Source organism: Chelon labrosus (genome assembly GCF_963514085.1).
Source record: "Chelon labrosus genome assembly, chromosome: 6".
In the NCBI taxonomy this organism is placed as follows: Eukaryota; Metazoa; Chordata; class Actinopteri; order Mugiliformes; family Mugilidae; genus Chelon; species Chelon labrosus.
In genome coordinates this window covers 15,429,129-15,455,469 of record NC_140342.1, presented here as the reverse complement: position 1 = coordinate 15,455,469, position 26,341 = coordinate 15,429,129, and the positions used below count along the sequence as shown (strand labels likewise).

Sequence of the window (26,341 nt, the reverse complement as noted above, 5' to 3'; positions counted from 1 at the left end):
AGCAATCGGGCGTTCAGTTCTATGAAACTCGTCGCCCACACAGTGCTGCGGTGGGGAATCCCTCTAGTGACACCCTGAGCAGACACCGGGATGCAATGGAACAGTTACCGGTACAAAAGCAGCCCATTACCCCACATATTTTTTTATTTGTCTAAAGGTCTAAAATCCAACCTGGTTTCCGTTGGCAGAGCTGCTCACTGGAAACCTCTGCAAAGTTTTACACTTGTTTTAAGGGAAAGACTGAATTTGGATGAAGACATAAGGATCCAATGTCAGAAGACATGCTTGAATTCAAAATACTACACATTCAGAAAGAGTATTTTTTGTAATGCTGCCCTCCAGTGGTAATCCATGCCTATCTCTAAGCTACTTAAGTTTGTAGAGAAGTACTATATGTAAAATCTCACAATGATAAAATGGATTCATTTCAGGTGTTTAAGGCTCTCTAAAGACAATAGTGTAGAAACAAGTGATAAAAGAAAGCGATCTTGGTGTTTTTGATTCCACCATGCATGACCTCCCTTGCACATTAGACAAACAGGAAGAGAACCAGGAAACAGAGCTGTAAACAGAGTACAGAATGTGTCTTATCACCTTCAGTACGACAGCCCACCGACCGACAACCTCACAAAGCACATGACTTTACTGCTTTTATTTATCAGTTTGAAATCGTTGTGACGCAGTGAAAAACACAGTTTTACAACATGTATAAGTTAGAAAAACAGCACGAGAAACACAGATCAGTTGAACAATGATAAAAATAAATGTGTACTGTAAATAATAATTGTCTCTTCCAGCAGTCAGGTCCACGATGTTTAAAGGATTATTCCCTCTGCAAAAAAAAAAAATTCAGACGGCAGTCCACCCCAGAGCATAATAGACCTCCAGAAAAGTCCGGACTACTTCAGTGCTTCGCAAAAGTGTGATCCTCCAGGGTGATATGCAAAAGATCTCAGCAAAAGATCTGATCAGATACCTCCAGGTGGGGTAGATGCACATTTTTCTACCTCCTCACCACCGACTTTGGAAGCCCTCGCAAGCAAGTCACGTATATCAGCCTCATCATTGAAGGGGTTGTCCTTATATTCCTCTTGTAGCCAGTCTCTGAACTATATCAGAAAAAACAAAAAGTCAGTCTATTGATGTAAACAATTTTACAACGTGCAAAAGAGTAACTGATGTGCTAGCCTAATCATTTCATGTGTTCACGTTCTCCATTTACCAGTGCACATCACTTAAGTTAGTCACCTGTTCAGCTTGCGTGGTCTCAAACTCCTGGAGCTGCCGCTGGAAGCCCAGGTTTGGGCCGGCACAGGGTCTGGCCACTCTGACCGCAGCCAGCGCCTCCTGCCAGCCCAGCCCTGTCACGGTCATGATGTAAGCCACAACCAGGGTGACGCTACGGGACACACCCGCCAAACTGTAAGAAGAGAGGGACGGACAAAGCAACAGAATTACTGCCTGAAACATGCTACTCTGAAAAGGAAATGAAATGTCGTCATTTTATTGTTAGACATCGTATTAATTCTTGAGTTACGGCCAAAAATGTGCTTTGGGAGGCTACAATGCTGTTGATGTACAAGCACCAAACACTGTTCAGTTCATCCCTGAATCAGAGTGAAAGTTTGCATCAGATTTAAAGAAATTCCCTCAAGAGTCCCTGAAGTTCGCAAGAATAGGGGACATTAAAGGGGCATTAAATTGAAACCACTTTCCCGCAAAACTTTTAAATATATCGGTGTAAATGGCTTTCTACTTGCATGTCCCACAACTGGAGTTACACAGTGGTTTGTCGGTATATCAAACAAAATAATTCTGACAGCGTTAGCAGGGTGGATCTGTTTAAAAGCTAATTTTCCATTTTAGAAAAATGAAAATCCAGAGAGGGAAGTTAAATCTGGCGCGCCGTACAGCCTGAGATGTTTGTTGCCAGGGGCGTGAGTAACTAGGTTCTTGATTTTCAGTGTAATTAACACATCCAAAAAGCTAAATGTGTAAATGTGTAATACTAGACCCAAGTAAGGGTAAAGGTTTAAAACACTTAAACGTAAGCTCATAAGATTCTCAGTGGCAGAAACAGTGGGTGACACTCTAGGCTGAACTAACAGGCCAAAGAGACTCACGTACAGTACGGATAAAGAGTAAAATAAAAGCACTTCACTGTAAACAGACCCCAGACTCCCACACTGTACACTTCCTATCTGAACAAATTTCATTTTGAACGATTCCATGGCGTCGTATTTCAAAAGAAACTTTAGTCGTATCTTATAAATAGCCAATTGTATTTCTGAGAAGACCCTGTGTCTAACCAAATATAACTTTACCCTGAACACATGCTTAGCTACACACTACACAAACGACTTGTTACTGTACTCTGTTTTGGGAAGTTCAAGAATAGGCCTTCCTTTATCATTTAATCTCTTCTGCGCAGCAGTTACACATGAGTTCACTTGTACATGGCGATATCAGTGCTTTTTTTCCCCCTCAGCTCTATGAACTGTACGTTTATGTCTCAGTGTGTTTGTGATTGTTTAAAGCAGATGGAAGAAAATCTCTCTAGTTCAGTTAGTTAAAAAACAGAGCTTCTCGTTTGAAGAGGTGGCGTGCATGAGCGTTGGCTTCCAGGTGAAGGCTCAAGCGATCTTGCTCTCACCAGTGAACGAGGCAGCCTTCTCCCTTCAGACGGGACTCGTGTATGAACATTATGCTTTGTTTAAAGTGTTGAGTCCTGCGGGGGACAGGAAAATCGTTGTTACACTGGGTCATGAACAAAGTGAAGCAACACGAGAACACAACGAGACCTGCTGTAAAAACTGCGACTGCGTGCGATTATTTCATCTGAGAGCTCCTGCGAGGATCCAACAGCGTGTAGATGTTTTTGTTTTTTGTTTTTTGCGCACATGGCAGGTGTGACGTTGTTGCAAACTCTTGCTCATCCTGGACACACCAGGATCAGGGTGTGTTAAACCCAGGTTTGAAAGAGCTGTCGTCAAACACTATTCTCTCTCAGTCAGAGGCAGTTAAGGGCAAAATGTTGACACGTGCATTGGAGTGAAAATGTGTGCGTGTGTGCAGCTCTGTTGCAGTTATAAATACACAGCATAAAAAAAAAAGAAAAAAAGATCTGCAACAACCATCATGCAAGCTGCAAGACTGCTTGAACACTGCTTCAAATAAGAATATGGGTGACAGGCGATTGTGATAAAGATGCGGCCTTTAAATTTTCTTCTCCAGGTTGTCATAAAAAAAAAACAAAAAAAAACAACTGCATGTATTTTCACATGTCACATATTGCCAAAATAACAGCCTCGCACCGAGAGCTGTATCCAGCTGCGCTGCTGCGGTCTTGTCAAGAGAATAAGTTCACAGGCGAACGTCGCGCTTGTGAAAGCATATCATTTACACGTTAGCTTGAAGAAAATGAACCTCAGACGCCCACGCAGTGCAGCCTCAAATGGATGTGGTACTCTCTCCGTTCGCCTGAGCCTTTCATTGTTCTGTGCCGCTGTTGCCGTGCCGTGCTGCACATTTCGGTACTTACAGGTTTTGTGTGGGCAGGTCAGCAGCTGAAATGCAGAGATAGGTCATCTCCTGGTGGACAAAGCATACCGGTTAGCCGTCAGCAGCCGCTCGCTCTGATGTGTCGAACACAAAATGGGTAAAGAGAAGCAATCGGCGCAAAAAACACGCTCACCGGCCACTTCATCGAGTACTCTAGTGAAAATGAAAGCGTTCTAATATAAGAGTCAGGGTCTAAATCTTCAAAAGCTTAATGAAGGTTACGGCTTTCAGCGTTTGCTTAAAAAATTAGCAGGTTAATTTTGGAGGCTGTGGTTTGTGGTACTATTGAGTTGTATTGTATTGTTTCTATTAATCAGTGGGCCATGCTATATAAAAGAAATTCAAAACAGTTTAACAATACCACAAACTACATCCCCCAAAATGATCCTACAGTTTGAACCGCCACCTCTCTTACGGTGTTTCAACATAAACTAGAACAGTCATTAAAGAGGATTTAGTGCAGGGCTGTTACATTAGAACGCATTTGAACTAGTGTACCTTATGAATTGGCTAGTGAGTGTGGTTGTGGTAGAATCAATTTTAAGCACCCAATGAGAGGTCCAGGTGATGAATGAATCATTACCATTTTTAAAACTGTGAAACCTGCTTCTGTGTGTTTCACTTCTAGAGCGGCTTCAGATCCAAATCAATAATCATGGGGAAAATAAATAAATAAACAATGAAGAGAGCCTGCACGGTCCACACTGGCTGGAAACAAGAACAACCGCCTACTAGAAACCCACGCAGGCACACCGCTCAGCACGCCGACGCAACCAACTGCTGCTGGCTGGCATTTTACGTGATGCTCCGAGCATCACATGAGTTAAAACAATCCCCCTGCTTATTGCTTACTCACTTGGGAATGACAACTGTTTGCACGAGATGATGCACAGCACCGGCCGGCAGTGTCGTGCTTCCTCTTGAAAAACCTGACAGACCGGTCTACGGGCTGTGCCAGGGATCAAGTCACGCGCAACATGGACCGATAGTCTCAGACAGTTGATTTGCTTTGCTCTATTTGTCTGATCACTCTGCTAAAAGATTCATGAGAAACTTAAGACTTATTTTTTTATATAGTCTACGTGACGCCTATTATGAAAAGGGAATGTGAAACTTCTCACCTGGAGGATAGGAGCTGCACTGTCATGGATGGACAGGATGTGCGTGATGTTGTTCCTGGCTAGCTGTTCTCTGTCTCTTGCATCTAAGATTTTAAAAAAAAACAAAAAAACACCACAACTGTAAGACTAATGGGTATAATGTGCATCCATGTACGAGAACCACATTGAAAATAGCAGACCTTTGAAATTTCCCAAGTACAAGTCAGGCAGGACCTGTAGGGAGGGGAAGCAAAACGACAAGGTCAAAAAGCATCATTGATAATGAGGCCGCATGACAGCTGAGACCCCCAAACAGCTGACTCAAAGTGACACCCTGAAAATATGAAGTTATAATTAGAAAATATGCTTCAGATTTAACCATGAGCTCACGGTGACTGGATAAATATTCAAACTTCCAAATAAATCAAGTGTTAAATATTTCAAGTCAGACCATTTAAGTTTATATCATTCAATAAGCTGTATTTAATAATTTCTCTAAAAAAAAATTTTTTAAAAAAAGGTTTTAAAAATATTTTAAGACTCATTTTAGGATCATTTGTTATTTATCCTAAAATGGTAAGTAAACACCGAGCGCCACTCATGCGAAAAGTAAGCTGAGGCGCATGGAGCAGAATGAAAACCCTACCTTGTTGATGCCATTCCCCATCCTGAGAGCCCCCGTCTGGATGAACAGGAGCGAGAAGAAATGCCACAGTGCGTGTTCTCGCTGTTTGGAAGCGCTTATCTGGCGACTCAACCGCTTCCCAAACCCACCGTAGGGAAGCAAAAGCAAGCAGCCTCGCGTCCGAGAGAGCCGAGCACTGCTTCCCCGAGCTTCCCGCGTTGAATTCTGGGAGTAGTAGTTTGTTAATGGTACCGTGGCGTAAACTCAGTCGCTCTGAGATTGCTGGACAGATATTGAAATATTAGTACCTTGCTTTTTGGAAGCGCAGACACAAACTTTATAAATACAGCAGAGGGACATTATCTCGCCCTCTGTCTGCTGTTTGAGACAGAATACTGAAAAAATACAGAATACAGAAAACTGTTTGAGAGAGAAAAAGAAGCATATGATAAATGAAATGAGGACCCATTTCCACAATCTATGCGAGATATTATAAGACTGAGCATGATTTGGATCGGATAGGACCTAGAAACTATTACTTCATTGAATAGCAAATAACTTTTTTGCACACATTGTATAAAGTTTGTGTATTGGCCAGTGCCAGGAGCTAGTCCAGGAGTTGTTGTTTTTTTTTTTTTTTTCCTGCAGACATGCCAGTTTTGCACAAAGATTGGGTATCACAAGTGATTTCTTGATTCTGATTCAGTTTAAATTGGATCTGGCACCAATACGTTTACACTTACATTGTAAATTGTACAAGGAACCCTCTTTCCGGGTGCGTTATATAACATATTAATATTACTATTTATTTAACACAGATAACAGGCGACTCTTTACGTAAGCACTTAAATGCTCAAAACTGCCAACCATCTCCAACACTAAGTCTGGCTTTCTGCGACACAACACAGGTACAGTGTGTGGAAGTGCTAAAACATCCACCACAATGGATGCTCTCAGAGGCAGAGGAACACACCTGGTGGCAGTGGTTGGGGAGGAAATTACACGTTGGCCACATATGTTGTCTCTAGCCAGACTCTCAAAAGCGTCCCATAGAGAAGCTTCCAAGCCTCAGGCAAAGAAACCAGGCAAAAGGACACCACTCTCCTATAGGGAGTCTTTAAAAAACACAACAGGAGCAAGGCACTTGAGAGGAATCCTGTTACATTACCCTCTTCTGGGAAGTAATAGGGGAGATGGACAATTGTACCAACAACCTCCCCTGAAATGAGCAAACACCTGCAGGCCAAGAATGTTCAAATGTGACATTTTATGTGGGCTTTACCATAAATTGTAGTTTTAAGGATGACAAGACCACACCTACTCTATCATACCATTATCTAGTAGGAACCTCCTCTTTTCTTAGCATCCTGTCTGTCAGAAAACCAACCTGACCAGAAAACCAGCAAGACAGCTCAAGCAGACATCGAGAAACCAGTCACAAGGACAGGCATCTACAGCGTCGCTATTACAGAGAAAGGCTGGCACCTGGCAGCTTTGTGCTGATTATTATCTTGATGGCAACAACAACAGGAAGTGCTGCTACCCACTGCCCCACATTGACAGCTCCTGTGCACCACAGGCACCAGTTGGTTTGACTTCCTGGTGATCTGTTGTTCTATGTGGGGCAGCGTGTGACCGCCAGACTTGAATGGGAGGAGGTGTCTGCGGCAGATACGCGAAGCGGCAGAAGCCTTCTGAGTAGTCCACTCAACGTGTTGTTGCTCGAGTGTGTTATTCTTGCCTCAGTCGTACTGTCTCTATTCCGGGCGTGAGATTTACATCTCAACACTTTAGCGACAAATTAGTCTAAAGCTGTAATTGCTTCATAGCTATCTAAAAATATTTCATGGCCGAGTGTAAAGACACTGTCCATATACCGTCTTGACTGAAGAACCTATAATTATGCATAAACAGCTACTTCAGGTCATCTAGATTATTCTGCAAACTACTGTTATTGTAATTTATATCCAAATAATGTACTTTAATTTGACACAGTGCTCAGTTACTGTCACAGACAGCCGGGATTTTCTTTTCTGCAGGGTGCTGGGTCTTAGTGACCCAGCACCCTTAGTTACCAGCAATAAATGTGAATGACAGAAAAAAAGAGAAACGTGTAAACCAGTAAACGGAGACAATACAAGACAGGTAAATATGATAGTGCTTTGTTGTGGTTTTAGTGTGCAAAAGGAGGAATTTATAGTGTGGGCGTTCACAGATAGGCTGCCCAAAATGTAGGTCTGCATGTCATACATCGCCCACACTGTCAGAGGCTACAATACAGGTGGTTTCCCACTTTAGTTTCACATAAATGCTTGTTTTATCAATGAACTAGTATTTTGTTATTTTTTTTTTTAGATTAGGCATCATTATTTATATATATATTTTTGGTTTGTCGCTGTAATTCCAAGTAAATGTCTTTTGACAGCTTGCTTCCTCATCCTTTAGCTTATGTAAAGTTTTTTTTCTCTCTCTCAATCAGTAGATACAACCGAAAAAGAAAGCTAAACAAATGTGTCATAATCACCATCAAATCTGACAAATATGCAATCCACCAGTTGATGCAATTGTCCGCAATAATCAATTTAACCATCTGATGGCAGCAATGTCACACGCCAAGATTTTCAATGGTCAGATTTTTGAGTAATATTACACCTAACAAATATCCATTAAATTTAACAAAGTGAGAAATTAGACATAAATCCTTTTTTAAAATTGTATAATTTCCTTTTATTTATTATTATTTTTTAAGCGTTTAGGACCATTTCAGCCACACGACAGCTCTGAATCGACTATCCATCCTGTTTCGTATCTGTTATCGACTTTTAGGCCTGCTTGTAGTTTTGACGGCTCTTTCACTTTTGCACTATAACGTCGAGGAAATCCCGGAAATAGAAAAACAATAAAGTGCTCGTACGCGGATTTCGCAGTCCTTCTCGGTAACAGTTATATTCCAGTTTTGCTTGATATCAGGAGCGAGTTGTTGTGTTTAAAGTTGTTGTTGTTATCCCGGTGGCGAGTTTTGTCATGAAAGCGAAGTTGGTTTTCTCGGCGGAAACTTTCGTGCGGTGTTAGCTTACCTTCCCGAAGCTGTCAAACGTGTTTTGGGTGTTACGGATGGTTAACTCGCCACTTCTGCCATTCATTTAGTCTCCTCTGGTTATCTCTATGAATGCTAAACAGTATAAAATGTGTTATGGGTGCGTCTGAGCTGCAGAGCCCCTGTTGTTTTTGTGTTTTGTCTTTATGTTTAACTTTGACTTCTTTCCAGGGATGGCCACGGCGTCTGAACAGTGCTCACTTCAAATGAGATCGGCTGATCTCATAGTGAAGGAGCCCCTGGACTACGGGGGGTTTGGAGAAGTTTATCTTTGCTACCATGTAACTCTCGGCCAAGTGGTGTTGAAGACAATGTACACAGGCCCCCTTCGAAACGAGTAAGTGCTCTGTGTATTTGATACTGTGTGGACTGTGCTGGGGTTTCCCCCTTTGGCCTAATGATAACTTGAATCATGTGTCCACAGAGATGCTCCCCACACAGCTCAAGTGGGACATGGTTGAGGTTTCACATTAAAATTAGTCTCACAGTAACATATTCCATGATATATATATATATATATATGCAGACACATGCTATGTAAAAGAACATCTTTGCAGGCCTGATGCTGTTCATAATCAATCTGTGAAAAAGACACACACAGCTTTCTCCATTTGATCACTTCCTGTTCGCGTGGAGGAAAGAGGGATGTAGTTCTTCCAAAATGCGGATGTTTCGCCAACATCTGTTTTCATTTCTGTTTCAGGTAATAATTCCTACTTCTGCAGACCTCGCTTTAAAAAAAAAAAAAATATATATATATATATATATTCATTCATATTTACATAGGTACATGAGATATCAACTGGACGTATTTTCTCAAAGCGTGTTTGTGTTTTGAGAATAAAACACTAAACATTTAGCACTAAAAGTAGCTCCTTAAAAGTGGGGACACACCACACAACTTTCTCAGTCTTTACGGATTTTGAAAAGACTACGAATACACGCTAATGGACTGACTTCAGATTTTTGTGCTGGCCCCTGTTGAGGGATCACAGATTTATCAAAGTCAAGTGAAACTCTCGCAACAGTTGTGGTATGCACTGCAAAACCAACATTATTCACTGTATCATGTTATACAACTCGATTAATCTCTTCTCCATTTCTGTGGTCCAGGTTCGCTTCGTTCACCACTACCGTCCGCTGCTTCCCCTCATCTTATGACTCAGTTTCCGGTGTCTCACTCTCCCTTTTTCATTGGGTCTCATTGCCATTGGGTCAGTAATCAGTTCACACTACCCGAATGTGTCCCGATTCAGCTCAAAAAATTCAAACGTGTTTGACTTCCTGTGGCTGAGGTCGGGTCTGTTCCCTTCTTACACTAACAGATTTTTGTGCCAACTACCCATGCTAACTGTCCCCAGGTAGTGCACACTGAGCCCAACAGCAAAATCATATAGTGTGTCCTCAGCTTTAGTGTGTTCTCCTTGTCTTATCAAAATCTCTAAAGACTGTGGAAGTTGTGTAGTGTGTCCCCAATTAAGACTTCTGTCAAACCTGTCCAATCGTGCGAGTTACTCATCTGTTCGCTTACAGTGAACACTTGAAAGCAGGATATTTTTATAGTAGGATATATTTAGCATTCAAAAGATTGAAATGGCTTACCAGCACGTCAAAACACTCTGGTAGTGTTTGCACTATTAAAATCAATGTGCAGCACAGAGGAACTTGAAATGTCTTACCCAAGCATTCAAGCTATCCACCTGTCTAAATATCTGGGTGTTAATAAGAATGAACTCAGTGACCGATCCTAACCTGTCAACCAGTTACTGTAGATGTAGTAAGCGGCAGATAATGCGTTATTTAGACGCTGCGTTTCGGTGCCCCAGTCACTCCCACTATATGGATATGCGCTGATCTAATTATCTCCCGAAGGAATACGAATTACACAAAAGTTATATGGGTGAGTAAACGACTCGTATTTTATGCCAGAAATAAGGTCCAGTTCACTAACAAGACCACGGCTCTTGATATTCAAAGAAGTTTATTTGACCAGGTTAAAGAAGAGGATAGATCGAACAGAAGGGTCGAGGGGATGGGAAAGAGAATGGAGTAGCGACTGATGGTGATCCTTGAAAGACTGGACCCAGGGAGAGAGATTCAGGGTGGGGGCATATCTCTGGAGGCGTCGGCTCCTTGACCCCCTGGTTCCTGCGAAGAGATTGTAAAGGAGAAGAGAGAACAGAGAGGGTTGGGGTGGAGGGGTTTGAGAACTGAGTCAAACGGGCGAGGAGAGGTTAGGTGCGCTTATATAGGCAGGTGCGGGTAATTGGGTGTTTGAGGCGCGGTCCTGTTCCTGAACCTCAGTTATTTAACTTCATGTTGTAAAAAACAGTAGTTCCCCTTTAAACCGGTTTGCCTTCCCTGTCATTTCAAATCAGATTTTCTCCACATGTAGGCTATAAAGCGCTCGAGAACTCTGCGAGCCATTATTCAAAGCAGGGGGGTGTCTCTTTATTCCAAACCTTAAGAATAGTTTTCTTTGCAATGAGCATTCCATACAGGATCGACATAGTTTTCCGACTGTTTAGAGTTTCTAGCTGTTGTGACCAGCCCAGAATGGCCGTTTCTGGATTAGGAGCGAGGCCATGTCCATAAACGTCTGAGTAGCAGCACACAGTGGTTAGCACTGACGCCTCGCAGCAAGAAGGGTTCTGGCTTTGAACCCGCTGGCCGGCTGGGGCCATCCCGCGTGGAGTTTGCATATTGCCTCTGGGCCTGCGCCTCCCACAGTCCAAAGACACGCATCTCAGGTTAACTGGTGATTCTCAATTAGCCATAAGTATGTAAGTGAGCGTGAATGTTTGTCTGTCTTTTTGTGTTAGCCCCCGTGATAGCCTGGTGACCTGTCCGGGGTGTCCGACCTGTGCATCTCCATCTCCTGCCCGTAAGCCTGGAAAATAGCCATCCTATGTCGCCCTTTAACGATGTGCTCTCAATTTTCCAGAGATAATAAGAGGTCACTTCTTGAGGAGGGCAATATCATGGCTAGCCTGAACCATGAGCGAGTGGTCAAGCTGCTGGGTGTCATCATGGAGGACAGAGACTGCTCTCTAGTCATGGAACTCATCCCCAGAGGCAACCTGTTGGTCATGCTGGAGGCGGTGAGTTGTTTAAAATCTCTCTCATAAAACGCACGAAAAGTTCCTGTAATTCCCGTCCATCACGCGCGCACGTGTGTGTTTGAGTAACCTTGAATAACTCAAATTATGGGGTTTTAAAATGAATTGAAAGATTAATAGACTCGATTTTCTCTGCTCTTAGGTCAGTGTGCCAGTATCCATCAAGGGAAGGATCATCTTAGAGATTTTGGAGGGGATGGTGTACCTCACAGAAAAGCATGTCATACACAAGGACATCAAGCCAGAAAACATTTTAGTGGATAAAGATTTTCACATCAAGGTACATTACACTCCGAGGCCACATTTATCATTCTGAGAGCATTCATTTCCAGTCATGGTATTTTTTTTTCCCATGTTTTTTTTTTTTATATGTTTTATTCATTTTCTTAGATTGCAGACCTCGGCCTGGCCACCTGCCAGACCTGGAGCAAACTCACAAAGCAGGAGTCTCGCAGGAAGAGTCGTAAGGGGGACACAGCTGGGACCAGAGGTGCCGGCACGCTAAGCTACATGGCTCCAGAGCACCTGGAGAGTATACACGCTGCCTCCACCGAGAAGTCTGACGTGTACAGTTTTGCGATCGTTCTGTGGGTCATTCTCACGGGAAGGGAACCGTACGAAAGTGAGCCTGCATGACTAAACATGCCCTGACTAATAGACAAAATGTTTCCATTCGCCAGATTAACAATGCAACGGTGAGTCACAGTTATGCAGACATTGAAAAATTGTTGTGGTTTTTTTTTTTTTATGCGTAGATGCAAGGAGTGAAGAGCAGCTCAGCCAGTGTGTTCGTAAAGGGGACCGACCTGATGAGAACCTTATTCCAGGCGACACACCCGCCGAGATAGTTCAGCTTATGAAGAGATGCTGGGATCGCGATCCAGAGAAACGGCCGACGTTTAAAGGTATACTTTGTCAGCTTCTGTGTTATTTCAAGTTTCATTTGTTGTTGCTGTTTTTTTTTTTTTTTCCAAGGCTCACAAAGTCTGATTTATCCCAAAGTTCAATTCTAGTCTTATATTTGCTGAGTTGCTAAGAAAAAAAAAACACATTTCTGCCCAAAAATAATTGAAACATTTTCACACAAAAAGCCGGATATTTCTTGTGTTCATTTTGTTCTTGAGTGTTTGCCTCTGTAATCCTGCAGTTCAGTGTGTGGACGTTCTTCTCATCCTCCTTCTTTTTTTGCCCCCTTCTTGCAGAGGGCTACGACTACTTCCTTCCTTTCTACACGAAAAAGCTGGAGCCACGAGTTGAGAAAGATGTATTAGAACTGAGGGTATATATGTATATTTCGTTTAAGATTTGAAACGGCGAGCCTTATAATATGAAAAGACAGCGAGCTGAAAGTCTGACAGAATTCTCTTTGACTTTTATGCAGGAATCGTATGAAGGCCCAAATGAACTCGTCGAGAAGATGAAATCCTTGTCAGTGACGCCTCCATGCTCGTTCCAAAGTTCGCGCGGTTGGTAATCTGGACACACTCCGATGTTCTCCTTTGCACGCAGTACTACATTAAATGTCAGAAATCTTGGAAAAAAAGACTGAGCAGCAGTTTTAATCGCTTTCATCTCCTCACCTTGCAGACAGCCCGGCTCCTTTGGTGAGTTCAGAAAGAAGTGTGCCTGAGCCAGTGGAAGCCAGCATTGAGGACCTGCATGGCATTGATTACGAAACACCTGAAGGGTCTTTTCAGACAGATGCAAGGGCAACTCCAGCTTCAGCGTTGGAGGAGAAACTGGAACGGGAGCTCGATTACCACAAAAACGGCAGCTATAATTGCGAGACCCAGCATGACACTCCCTGCAGCTACCATTGCTCAAACCCATTCCTGCAAAGTCCCTTCAGCGTGTCAGACTGCAGTGTGAGGCAACCGGAACAAGAGAAATCCTCTGTCCATTCCTGGGGAAAAGCGGAGGCAGTGCAGCCCATCGGTCACGATGCGACTTGGTGCCGCCCCACTGTGGGTCTCTACGATTCTATGAATTCTGGCTTACATACTCCGTTCCCATTGGCGACGTCTACCAGCTCGCCTTCTCTGTCCCAGTTCAACCAGCTGCATCCACATTCCCACTTTGACCGGCAGCAGTCCTGGCCGGCGTACCCGATCTCTGATACTTCTGCCCCTGTAATGACTCCAGGGCGTCTTCAGACCGCCTCAAAGTGCGGCTCGCTACAGGATCCAGGTACGTACGACACACGCCTGTTGCAGTAAATTCTGAATCTAGACGCCGCAAGTGTTCACAGCTCCCTGTTTCCTCTTCCATGCACTGGAGTGAGTGTGTTTTATGCTTCGTTCCAGGATCTCTTTACATTCAGAATGCCAGTGGGATCCAAATCGGAAGCAACAACACAATGAGCATCAGAGGTTATGACTCCTCCCTTTTATCTCCATCTACTAACGGCTCCCCTAACACCCCCATCCAAGAAGGCATTCAGAAATATGGTAAACCAAAACATTTTTTTCCTCATCCAACAGATAACAATGGTGTGTCTCTATGCACTTTTCATTCAGTCAAGTTTGCGGATGTCATCATAAATGATCATAACTTAGAATATCTCTGTGAAGAATTTTCCTATTTCTTGTTTTAGCCGACCAACAGTTTTCCGTTTTGTATGACCAAGAAAAGGATTGGATCCTTAGATTTCCAGAAGCTTTAAAGTAGAGATGTCCCGATCCGATACTGATCTTTTAATACCAAGTGTCGGCCGAACCAAGTTTGGATATTTATCTTAAATAAACGAAATGTCCTCTAGAGGAGATTAATAAAGGCTTTTCTTATTTTCCTTGTATTCTCCAAAATCAGATGTGCACCGTTCAACTGTGTTAAGCCCAATAAATAGGGCTGTCAATGATAATGTAGTGAGGAGAGGGTAGCTCATACCTTGGCTCCAGAAAACCGGTGTTCTGTACTACAGAAATGGGCTGGACATCCAACGGCATGAACCCTGTAACTAACAGTGTTAAATATAGTCTGCTTTTCTAGTAGTTCTACGGGAATCGCCTCATCCATAATTAATTTCTCTTTTGTTTCATTTAGAGGACCACACTGTGACTGAGGACCATCTGGATCTGCTGAGGGACAACATCGGCGCCAACTGGAAGCGCTGTGCGCGGAGCCTCGGCCTGTCCAGTGTGGAAATAGAAGTCATAGTGCATGACTACCACCGCGACGGTCTGCCAGAGATGGTGCACCAGATGCTGGAGCGCTGGAAAATGAAGGAGGGATGCATTGGCTGTACGATAGGGAAGCTTTGCCGAGCTCTGGTTGGAAACGTGAAAGTAGAGGTCATCCAGAAAATACTGGACCAGTGCAGCTCTTCCGGGTAGACGGCACAAACCGTTGTAACTCGACGGATTTGCCTCGTTCCCTATAGGAACGGGGACCACGTTTTCTGAACCGTTCTTGTGATAAACAGCACAAAGGATGAGTTTTGGTTTTACGTGCTAAGGCTTTATGAAATCGTCTTGGTTGCACAATAATAGATACATGACTAGAAAATCCGCACACAGAAAAGTCAGCTTCACAGCTCCTGCATTCTTTTTTTTTTTTTTTCAGAGATGATATCTTGCTTAGTAAGACAGTTCTAAAATGTGTTTATTTCGTCATAGTTTATGTGCATCACAATAATGAGAGAGCTCACTGTCAAGTGTTTGCTTGAGGAAACCGTCTTTGGTAACTTACTGAGCGCTGTACGGACTTACTACTGTGATATCCATAAGTTCAGAGTGTATTTGGGAATGACTGCATCACTTTTTCTGCCAAGATTTTTCCAATAATTCAATTTTAAAACTATTGTTCAATTTTGTGATTCGCTCAGTCATACCCCATATTAGCTTCTAACGTGGAGATGAAAAAATATTTTAATCATAGTATAAGTGACATTTTTGTTTTCTGTGACGGCGTCATGAAAAAGCCTTTTATTGTGTATGCAGCACAAGGAATCCATATTGAAGGATTGTCTGATGGCATGTTGTAATCATCTTTGATGCATAATGACTCCAGTCATCAAACAGGTGGAAGCTTGAAATAAGCTAAAAACATTAGCAGAGCGGTGCAGTATTAAAGTGATATGAGTGTGCAGCCACGAAGAAGTCAGGCTCCTTGAATTGCTGCAGGTTACGCGCTGCCACGACTGTGATTTTACCTAATTGCAGGAAAAGGAAGTGCGAATGAATCCGTTTGTTGGTTTGACTGTTGGGCGTGTGTGGACTGACTGATGTACCAAAGTATTTAGAGTTACAAAATACTTTTTTCACCTTGGCATATGTCGTCTTATTGTAATCGTTACAATCGTTGTCAGTGCTAGGCTCTGCATATGCACATGCCGTACCAAACTTCATCATCTCAAATGGTATTTTGACTTTCAGAATAAAATGTACATATGTTTTTAAAATTGTGTTTAATAATGTGTGTTTCATTATTTTTATAGTTCGCGGAAAATGACTTGATCGGTTGATGCTGAGTGTTGTTTCCTGCTTAGCGTTTCAACCTAATCTTATTAGTTATCGCCTACTAATAATTGTACAATTTACATACATTTGAAAACATGACTTGCAGGGATGAAAGTCAGTGTCTGACAAGTCACACCCACGGTCACACCAGAACCAAACCAGAAACCAGAGTTTGACAAGTCACACCCACGGTCACACCAGGACCAAACCAGAAACCAGAGTTTGTTTTTCAAATTTAAAGGGGAACTACTGTTTTTTTACAACCTGGACCTTATTTCTAGCATAAAATACGATCGTTTACTCACCCAGCACTAGCGTATCATAACAAAATATTGGCAAAATGAACGAGTTTTGCGGCGGATAACGTGTTATTTAGAGGCTGTGCCCTGTCACTCCCGCTGTATGGATATACACTGATCTAATTATCTCCTGAACGACTGCAAATAACACAAAAGTTATACGGGTGAGCAAATGATCGTATTTTATGCTAGAAATAAGGTCCAGGTTGTAAAAAACAGTAGTTCCCCTTGAAGCTATAATCACAAAATAGACTGTAGACAGTTTTTCTTTTTTTTTCTAAATACATAAGATTTACTTAAGTGTAATTATTGAGTGAAAAATTTTAAAACAGGAAGAGTGAAATCACATTTTTATGGGCCTTTTAATCGGTTACAGGTGGGATAATGGTGTCATTTTGCAAATCAAACAGACATTTTTTCCTCCCCCCTTGGTGGGTGAAATAATAATCAGTATTAACCGAACAGAAGAAATGTAATCGCTTCAATCCACAAAGGATTAACGATAACATTCAGAGACACAAATGCAGGATTTCTTAACTGTAATTACATCAATTTTCCATCAGATTTAAGGATCATGTGTAAATGGCACCATGTGGAGAAACAGACACTTTTAATCAGCTAAAAGGTCCGGCAACACAGGACATCACAGGAGAACTGGCTAAAAAAGACAATATATATATATATTTTATTTAGATGAAGATGAGGATCAGCTGAAGCAGATTAAAGCTGCTTGAGATGCTGTCAAACATAGATTTGGTCCTGAGTTGTTGCCCAGATCCTTTTCCAAACGTGTTTTCTTTTTACTATGGCTTTACGTGTAACAATTACAGACAGCATGAATTTAATCCACCAGTGAATGGATAGTTCACCAGGATAGTTTGGCTCATTTCATTTGACTTTAAATGAATATGATATTGTTAGGCAATAAAGAAACATTTCATTTTTTATTGTGCACAAATTAAAGACTGACTTGTACTCTGCATGATAGACACCAACGCACCATATTAATAGTCTTATACAACAGTATTCTGCACAGCATTTACACAGAAATTTGATTAAGCACCATCAACCATATACCTGCAGTTATCAAGTGTAAACAATAAGTGGGCCAGCATAGTAACTTATGTTTGAAACGCTTTTAAAATTATATGGCTCTCGGTTGTCATGTAATTTTTCTGGCGTAATAAAAAAACAAAATAAATGAGAGTCCCCGGCATTAAGGAAACCACAGAATACATGCTATACCCCTTTCACGTATAAGAACTGTTTCAATATATGTCAACCAGCCACAACATTAAAAGACACCTTCTTACACTCCCTGGCCAAAAAAAAAAAAAAAGTCACCCACTATTATTTTATTGGACCGCCTTTAACTTTGATTACAGCACTCATTCACTGTGGCATTGTTTCGATAAGCTTCTGCAATGTCACAAGATTTATTTCCATCCAGTGTTGCATTAATTTTTCACCAAGATCTTGTATTGATGATGGAAGAGTCTGACCACTGTGCAAAGCCTTCTCCAGCACATCCCAAAGATTCTCAATGGGGTTAAGGCCTGGACTCTGTGGTGGCCAATCCATGTGTGAAAATGATGTCTCATGCTCCCTGAACCACTCTTTCACAATTTGAACCCCATGAATCCTGGCATTGTCATCTTGGAATATGCCCGTGCCATCAGGGAAGAAAAAAATCCATTGATGGAATAACCTGGTCATTCAGTATATTCAGGTAGTCAGCATAATGTTTCTGCAAGAGACGTTTTCTCTGCTTGATGCATGCCAATGATTTGACCCTTCTCAAACAGACTAACATCTTTGCCATGACCACGGGATGTGTCTTCAGACATGGTTGTTTAAGAAATGAGAAGCTACTCATTGATCAGTTGGGGTTAAATAACTTGTCACCAGCTGAAAGATAATCACCCATGCAGTAATTATCCAATAGGAGGCTCGTATCTATTTGCTTAGTTAAATCCAGGTGGCGACTTTTTTTTGGCCAGGCAGTGTATATTGGGTATCTAGGGTAGCCTAATTGGTTTGAAACCCCATACAAAACAAACTGATCTGCTGTGTGCTCCGACACCTTTTTATCAGAACAAGCATTAACTTTGAGCCTTCGCTCCCCACTCGCATCAGTGTGTCACGGTTTCCGGTGAAGTGGAATCCGAACCCAGGACACAAAGAGGGCGAAGGTGTCGGAAACCAAGTGACTTTAATAAAAATTCATAAGCTAGGGAAGAAAAGGCGCTGCAGGAAGGGCAGGGTATCCAAAAACACAGCTTCAAAAACAAGTAAGGACCAAAACGAGAAGAAAGGAAACAGAGGACACGAGGAAGCAGGTGTAACATCACAGCAGTAGCAAAACACATGACTTGACAGAGGGGAAAGGGAAAGGCAGGGCTATATATACACATGGGCAGAGGGTCGAGACACAAGTGAAACTAATGAGGGGAGAGCACACAAGGAGAAACCAATCCAACAATCAATGAGGAAACACAGGGAGTAAAACTAGACAAGAAACACCAAGGAAGAACTAAACAAGGTCCCAGAAAATACTCAAATGACACGAGTGAGCCTTGGCTGTCCACGACCCTGTCACAACGTTCACTGCTCTTCCTTCCTTCGGTGCTGACCACTGCAGACCGGAAACACCCCACAAAAGTTGCTTGTCCTGGAGATGCTCTGACCCAGTTGTGTAGCCGCCCCCATTTGGCCCCCGTCAAAGCTGCTCAGATCTTTCCACTTGTCCATTAATACTGCGTCTAACAGATCAACCTTGAGGACTAAATGCTCACTTATCCCACCCACTGACGGGTGCCATGATAATGAGATTATCAGTCTCACTCATTTGACCGGTGATTATGCCCAGGTGGTCATAATGTTGTGGCTGATCGGTATAATAACTAGTATAGAAACTTTAAAACAATATCGCCCAATATAGCAGTACTTTTTCTTTTTGCAGCCGGTTCAAAGCTTCTCTTTCTTTATTTACAGCTCTCCAATGAGGAAATACCACAGACAACGGTTATCCGATCGTTTGTTCTCCCCGCGAGGCTTGCTTTCTTCTGTAGATCATAATCCTTCCTCTGAAAGCAGAGTTCTTCTTTTCCCCTGAGGCGTCAATAACATTTTTTGGATGCTTACACTCTGTTTCATTCTTCCTGACCGCCCGAGACAATTCACAGAAACTTTGTTACATTTATAACCTCCGTTTTCCTGCCATAGGCTTTGCCACGTGCCTAGTAACCGCCTAGTAACCACCTCCCCGGCTCTGGTAAACAATCACCGCTGGTTCACTTAAACTTGCGTGAACTAATCTGGCAAGAGCTTGAATTAACAGATGTTAAGTTCAGCGCCGTGGCTTCGATTTCCAGAGGTCAAACTCAGGTTTTGCTAATACTAGCAGAAAATAAGTGCTAAAAATAACATGAAGCAGCTAAGGCCCGTAAGTATTCGCACAGGATTTATCATAAGAACATCAGAAGTGCAGAACGCCAGCTTAACTTGTGGTATTGTTAGTCATAGGATCAATACAATAAATATAACATACAGTACTATTGTAAGTCTGAGACTTTTAAGTGAATAGTAAAAACCAATCTGACAAGTCTGGTATTTGAATTCAAATTAAGTCACGTTGAAATTAGGTCCAGCACCTAAAATTGTAGCCATGGGGTATGAAGATTTTCAAAGCACAAGAAATAGGCTACGAAGGACTGGCGCTAATAATTAACAGAGTTGGTGGACGACCCCCAAACTGTCTATTTTAAACCCATGTAACCACTGACACAGTCAAACAAGCCTCAAAAGCCACAAATAAGACTTCAGAGTTGATTCAAGTAGAAATATTAGAAAGGCAACATTATAATATTGTGATGTTTTTGCACTGTAAACTTATTAAGTCATTGCAGCATAGATATATTTGACAACTCACTTAAAAATTAAATTCAAAATTACCTGCTGCCTGGTTTAATCTGCCATGCTGCCTTCTATGACATGAGCCGAAATAATGCACTGCAGGGCCGTAACTAGGAGGAGAAGGAGAATGGCTGCTGCCCAAACAATTATCAAGTACATTATTCATCCTTAACCTGGATTTCCTGAAAATATAATATAAAATATAAGTAATTGCACATCTTGACCAACAAAACCTGCAAACATGTTCAGAAATATTCTGTAAACAATATAAATAATAATGATAAATATCACGGCCATGCCACTTTTGCATGCCCTGGAACCATCTCTAAATTAATGTGAAAGTTTTCTGTTTCTGAAGTCCTTTTTGCGCAAAGTGCAGCAATCAGGGATTTCCTGGGGCACGCACATTCACCCTCCCGCTTATGTATTGGTGAAACTGGACTGTCTAGATCCTTTGACGAGTCTTCATTGGCCGCCAGGTTAGTGACGCCACACATTTGGGGGTAGTGTCGGAAGCATTCAAACGCATCCTTGCACCTCTCGCAGCTGTTCTCCTTTAACGCCGCTCTTTGCGGGTGAGGGGACGAGTCGAACGAAGGGAACTGCGTGGTCTGTCTGCGGAAAGTGCGAAGTCTGACCCTGATCTTTGGCTTTGAGCAGCACTTCGCCGGGTCCCGGAGGCAGAGGCAGCCCTTCAGACAGGCGCGGGACAGCGCGCCCAGGTCTCTGCACATTATCTTGCGGAAGTTGGGTCTCAGCATTAGGTAGATGATTGGGTTGTAGATGGTGGAGGACTTGGCAAACATGGCTGGCATGGCAAATGCAAGAGGAGGGATGTTTTCAATGTGTCCGAAGGCGGCCCACATGGAAACCACAGCGTAGGGGCTCCATGCCGCAAAGAAGCCAATGCAGACAGCGACACTTAGCTTGTAGATGGAAAGAAAAAAAAGAGTGCAGAAGAGAAAATTGTAATTTACATAAATTTAAAAATACATACCTGCACATTTGAAGAAGTTACACTTCCCAAAATAAGAAGACTAAGTATCCTCCAGAGTTTTCTTTTTACAGTGTTCAAGGTAATGAGGTATGGAGTCATAGGCGTGCCACAGAAAAAGAAAAAAAATCTGTAAAAGGTAAAAAAAAAAAAAAAAAATGGTATAAATGAAAATATAAAGAGGAATACGTAAAAAGGACAAAATAAAAAAGCGAAATAAATAAAACATATTTCCTTAATTTGTATATTAAAAAACGCTTATTGTATTTTATTTTTTATCCCTTTATTTTTCCTTACTCTATTTGTATTGCTTTTGCTTTTCCCATTAAGAACCAAGCCATCATTCAATTGACCTTAGGAAGGGCTTCTTGTCCAGACTAGTCCCGACTGAATGTCATCATTTATCTTCACAACCTGAAAGATTTAACCAATATTCTACAAGGTGGAGTGAGGTTTTTTTTTTTTTTTTTTTAAAAAAGGTTTTCTTATGGAGAGGAGTATATGATGATGATGCAGCAAAGGCAGCAGCGGCTTCCCATCCATCACGGTAAAACCCGAGCCAATTCCCACTAATGAGAAGCTGCATCACACGGTGGATCTATTGAGGTCACTGCCAGTTTCTTCAACAAATGGAGGAATAAGGCACTCTCCAGAGGACTCTTGGCTCTCTAAAGAGGAGCTTTAATGTGTTACCCCATGAACCCTGGCCATCCAATCACCACACTATCTGCATAACCACACTGAACCGACTGGCATCGAAAATTAAGACAGATTTGCAGTGGGGAATCACAGATGTGAGCAAAGGGTTCTAGCTCCTTGTTAAGTTTCAGATTTAGCACAATTATGTTCTGAGGGTATTTCAGTGTAGTTGAAATTGCGCATAATACTCTCATGTGGTTTGCAAATCACATGGACACACAATCATGCTGAAGTCAGTGTGCCGGTAACAGTGAAAAGAGACAATAATTAGGTGGTTGCCACTTTTATCCTACCTTCACAATAATTGTCTGGATGCTGCTCATGTGTGTCTGCCTCGACGCGTGCTGCTCCATAGTCTTGCGGGACGCGTTCACCGTGACCAGAATGCCCGTGTAGGACGCCAAAATAACACAGCACGGAAGGATGTAGCAGAAGACGAACAGCACCACAGTGTAAGAGCGCGCCGTGGCGTGCTGATTGGACAGGCGCCAGTCAATGCAACAGGCGGTGCCATAAGGCTCGGGCCCGTACTCCCCCCAGTGGACCAATGGGCAGCAGGCGAACAACAGGGCGTATACCCACGCACAGGCAATGAGCAGACGGCAGTGAACAGAACTGAAACTGTTTCCTGCGAAGACAGATTATAAGTGTATATTAATATTCATGCATTTGAACGATTCTGGCACAGTTCTTAATTGAATAGTCTCCAAAATACTACATTGTGTGCGTTTAGTAGTGGTTATCGTCTGGCTATTTGATAACCCTGGTTCTCTGAGTTCCACATTCTCTTTTTCCACATTCTAGTTCATACATTGTGTGGTATGACCGCATCTTACATCTTTACAGCTTCCTCCCAGTAGATACAAACACAGGAGATGAGCCACAAGGCGCAGGGCTAGTGGTGTAGTCTTTCAGACAGTCTTTCCTGAAAGGTATTCCTCATATTTCAGTAATTTAAATTGACGGACAGTCATGAAAGTGGTTTCCCAAAGAATTTTAAAAAGCAGCACGACACAAAGTCCTCCTCAGCTTGATGCCCTGACAACATTATTGTGCCTTTTATAAAACTTTCTGCATATTGAAAGTGTGAAGGCCAAACAAATCCTCTTCACTCTGACCAGAATCGATGCAAACAAACTGTAACTGATGGAAGCACAACCTTCTTTGACAGCTGACAAAGGCAACAATAGGCACCATTGTCCGTTTTGTCACGAACATGACGATTCTCAAGAAATGAATAAAACTGGTGATGGCGTGCTTGAGTCTCCATGCGGTTTTTTTTTTTACATAGTGCATCACGTCTTCTCAGATAGAGGAATATGTTATCTAAGTGATGCAACTCGTAAATCTGAACAAAGAATATATATGTATCCACTTTGGAGCTTTGATATAGCTGGTCCTTGACTGACTGTCTTGCAGAAACATGGACTCTGACTCGCCCACAATGAGTTGTTTTTGAAATGCTGAAGTTGGTGAGTGCTTTGGTCGTATTTTTGTGTCCGCACACGTAGAAAATGACACCGGCCTGTCTTTAACCGTGATGAGAGGCAGGTTGGAATCGTAAAGGAATATTAATTATATTGATTTATAATTGTCAAACAAGCTCAGGTGCTAGCTGGCAAATGGCTAGTTAACTTCAGGTGACTGTAGGTCAAGTTAGCCTGCAGCAATGGGCAAAAGATAGCTCCTCTGAAGCAAGAAGACTGAATGATGACTGATGTTTTGTCAGCCTAATATACAGTACATAGACATCCTGACAGCAAGATGTTAACAAATACATCCAAAAACAGCTTATTTTTCTTACAACAAGTCAGCACACCATTAAAATATTTTTGAAGCCGTCATTTTAAGGTCAAATTGTGACATGAAGATGCTTTAAATGCTACTTGAGGCCAAACAGACAACCTAATTGCACTGGATTAACCAACATCACAGGTAATTCTTATCGAGTGGAGGCCCCTTGATTCGTCAATCAAAAAATGAAAGGCTAATGCGCAGTCTTTCAAAGAGGGATTATCATTCCGTTTCTTTTCACAGATAAATCAACAATCTGCCACTTAGGGGTGTGATGGCTTTTCCTGTGCCGTTTCACTGAGCAAACATAGCTTCTCTGAGGACTTACCGTAGAGTGGGTAACATACTTTAACAAAGCACACCACGCTCAGCAGAGTCAGTGTGGTCAGACTGCAGATGCCAAACAGCATGCCACAAAACGCGTATATGGAGCACACCGTTTTCCCATACAGCCACCTGTGTGGGAGGCAGAGGGGGTGTGAGAAAAAGGACAGTGCAAAGCAGAGGCAGACGTAAGATCAATGAGGAGGAGGGTGAGAAAGGGGAGAGAAGAGAGGGGCTTGAGCATGACACTCCATATCTGTGAACTCACGAGGCAATCATAGCGCTGCTAACCAACCACATTGTTAAATGAACCGTGAAATATGAAAGGGAGTCTGATTTAGAAGCAATAAACATCTTCCCCCGTAGCATGTTACACTTGAAAGTATCCCATTCTCAGGCGGCGAGAGCGGCCACTTTGTCTTTTTCTTTTGATTAATTCTACAGTAGTTTAGTACCTGTGGTAGAAACTGGAAGTTATCGCCATGGGGTAGAGCGACAGAGTCAGGCCCAGGTCGCTGACAGCGAGGTTGATGATGAAGTACTCGGCAGGCTTCAGAAGGTGCTTCTTCTTGTAGGAGACGTAGAGCAGCGTGCTGTTGCCAAACAGTGAACACACGCCTGTAAAAAAATAAAAGAGGCTAAGAGCCGTGGATGTGAGCGAGTGCTGCAGGGACTTGGTGTGTGGTAATGTTTTAAAGCAAGTAAAACATTTAATAAATATGCTTCTTTACAAAACACAAAGTATATATCTTGTGTAGATTAAACTAAAGAGGCTGTATATGATAGGTAAATTGTTGAGCTTTAGAAGTACTGCTAGGCAGAATATGGTACCTTCAGACTGATCCAAGCTAGCTGTTTCATCATGCTGCTAAGCATGTACTGTAAAATGAACAACTGTTTACAGATCAGATTTGATCAAAGTACAGTATCGTACTTTATGTTTCAGTGACCATTCAAATTGCATTTATGACTCTCGACTCATTCAATTAGATAGGAGCCTCGTCTTGCCAAGAAGGCTAATATATGAATTCTTCCGTTGAAATAAAATGGAGCTATGCATGCCAGTATTGCTCTAGATGAAATACTCCATAAGTAGGTTGGCGTTTTGGCTTTGTAATTCCAATTTATGCCGCTGAAGAGAGAGGAAACGTACAGTATACTACCTATTTTACACAATTTGTCATGCCATAGACATGCTATGCAATGCAAATATAAAAAAATACGCTATACTCACATCTTAAACCTTTTTTTAATCAATATAATTAGAATATAAACACTAGTTGAGTGAATATGTTCAAACAATACAATGACAGAACCAAATGTGACATACTGGATTAACGCTCCACGACACAATGGCAGCTATTTTGAACGTGAGTCCTTTTAAACACAACCGCGCGGGCATAATAGCCGGATCATCTTTGAACAGCACTGTGACTGAAGCCAGTGAAATGCCGCCGAGATCAAAGACGGTGATGAAAGTTAACGTGGGCTTTTTTTACATATGGTGCAGCTATAGCATCAGGGGCCGCTATGTTAGAAGTGCACACAGTAAAATGCATGCACAGCTGCTTTACTGGGTCATTGTGACAACTGTACGCTGAAGGAATATACATATATACATTAAATGCAGATGAAAACATGTATACTGTGGGTTTTTGTTTTAGTATAATATGTGAAAATGAACTAAATAACAATAAAAAGAAAAGAAGAATTCAAAGTTCAAACTTGCAAGGCTGCACAGTGTGCTATCTTGCTTCCTGCTGTGATTCATTTCAGCTTGAGCGGAACTCATGAATAACTCAGATGGTGGTAATAACTCAATTGTTGGACTCTTCTGAAATCAAAAGAATGGGCAAAATAGGTTTGAATTTCGGAGGAAATAGCTCACCGAAAACGGAGTAGACCACAGCCACAGTTATATCCACTGGCACAGGTATGTTGGAGTGAAATGCAATGTCTTCAGCCAACAGCCCCATCTGAAAAGGGATCATTTAAGAGCAACGTCAGGAGATGTTCCAGCTGGTAATGTTTTTAATTTCAAGTCTTCATGTGCATAATTTTGACATTTCATTTCAGGCTCTGGCTTCTTTCTTTCTTTTTCAGAAACAAAAAACACATTGTGCGCAGAAATGCATGTCATTGTAGTGGTTTGTTATAGAAAACCTTGCAAATCAATACAACGACAATGTGGAAAAGAGCCACTGATGGTGAGAAACCCTTCAGAGAATTAACTTAACTCCAGATTTCATGCAGCTTTATAACTTAATTGTGAGTTTCATCTCGTTGTTCAGCTATCGTCAGACTTAGCCGTTTTGGTCCACAGCAGACAAACGTTTTCAGATAAAAGCTCTTAAAAA

General features: G+C 42.1%; 3 protein-coding genes across 3 annotated transcripts; 1 reads left to right on the top strand and 2 right to left on the bottom strand.

Moving 5' to 3' along the window:
• Positions 1-14: 14 nt before the first annotated feature.
• On the bottom strand, positions 15-5,742 carry dusp22b (dual specificity phosphatase 22b). Its single transcript, XM_084546259.1, has 7 exons — positions 5,308-5,742; positions 4,862-4,895; positions 4,683-4,765; positions 3,542-3,591; positions 2,654-2,728; positions 1,249-1,420; positions 15-1,109 (listed from the first exon to the last, which is right to left on the bottom strand). The coding sequence occupies exons 1-7, from the start codon at positions 5,326-5,328 to the stop codon at positions 969-971; spliced, it is 576 nt and encodes a 191-aa protein (XP_084402385.1). The 5' UTR covers positions 5,329-5,742; the 3' UTR covers positions 15-968.
• Positions 5,743-8,166: 2,424 nt separating this feature from the next.
• On the top strand, positions 8,167-15,886 carry ripk1l (receptor (TNFRSF)-interacting serine-threonine kinase 1, like). Its single transcript, XM_084546050.1, has 11 exons — positions 8,167-8,222; positions 8,555-8,720; positions 11,328-11,484; positions 11,645-11,782; positions 11,893-12,124; positions 12,258-12,407; positions 12,705-12,781; positions 12,884-12,968; positions 13,090-13,689; positions 13,806-13,949; positions 14,545-15,886. The coding sequence occupies exons 2-11, from the start codon at positions 8,557-8,559 to the stop codon at positions 14,832-14,834; spliced, it is 2,037 nt and encodes a 678-aa protein (XP_084402176.1). The 5' UTR covers positions 8,167-8,222; positions 8,555-8,556; the 3' UTR covers positions 14,835-15,886.
• Positions 15,887-20,192: 4,306 nt separating this feature from the next.
• On the bottom strand, positions 20,193-26,108 carry opn7a (opsin 7, group member a). The gene is made up of 5 exons (XM_084545911.1): positions 25,873-26,108; positions 24,440-24,602; positions 23,989-24,116; positions 22,160-22,494; positions 20,193-21,099 (listed from the first exon to the last, which is right to left on the bottom strand). Exons 1-5 carry the CDS (start codon positions 25,973-25,975, stop codon positions 20,461-20,463), a joined length of 1,368 nt encoding a protein of 455 aa, XP_084402037.1. The 5' UTR covers positions 25,976-26,108; the 3' UTR covers positions 20,193-20,460.
• Positions 26,109-26,341: the final 233 nt, after the last annotated feature.

Excerpts from the sequence above, each read along its gene's own strand:
- dusp22b (XM_084546259.1), bottom strand. The coding sequence starts at position 5,328 with ATGGGGAATGGCATCAACAAG. Across the intron at positions 2,729-3,541 it reads GACCTGCCCACACAAAACCT|GACTCAACACTTTAAACAAA; the intron begins GTAAGTACCGAA and ends TGTCCCCCGCAG. Across the intron at positions 1,421-2,653 it reads GAAGGCTGCCTCGTTCACTG|TTTGGCGGGTGTGTCCCGTA; the intron begins GTGAGAGCAAGA and ends CTCTTCTTACAG.
- ripk1l (XM_084546050.1), top strand. The coding sequence starts at position 8,557 with ATGGCCACGGCGTCTGAACAGTGCTCACTTCAAATGAGATCGGCTGAT. Across the intron at positions 12,969-13,089 it reads CTCGTTCCAAAGTTCGCGCG|ACAGCCCGGCTCCTTTGGTG; the intron begins GTTGGTAATCTG and ends CTCACCTTGCAG. Across the intron at positions 13,690-13,805 it reads CGGCTCGCTACAGGATCCAG|GATCTCTTTACATTCAGAAT; the intron begins GTACGTACGACA and ends GCTTCGTTCCAG.
- opn7a (XM_084545911.1), bottom strand. The coding sequence starts at position 25,975 with ATGATCCCTTTTCAGATGGGGCTGTTGGCTGAAGACATTGCATTTCAC. Across the intron at positions 24,603-25,872 it reads TGTGGTCTACTCCGTTTTCG|GCGTGTGTTCACTGTTTGGC; the intron begins GTGAGCTATTTC and ends ATTTTTTTACAG. Across the intron at positions 24,117-24,439 it reads ACTTCCAGTTTCTACCACAG|GTGGCTGTATGGGAAAACGG; the intron begins GTACTAAACTAC and ends CCTCCCACACAG.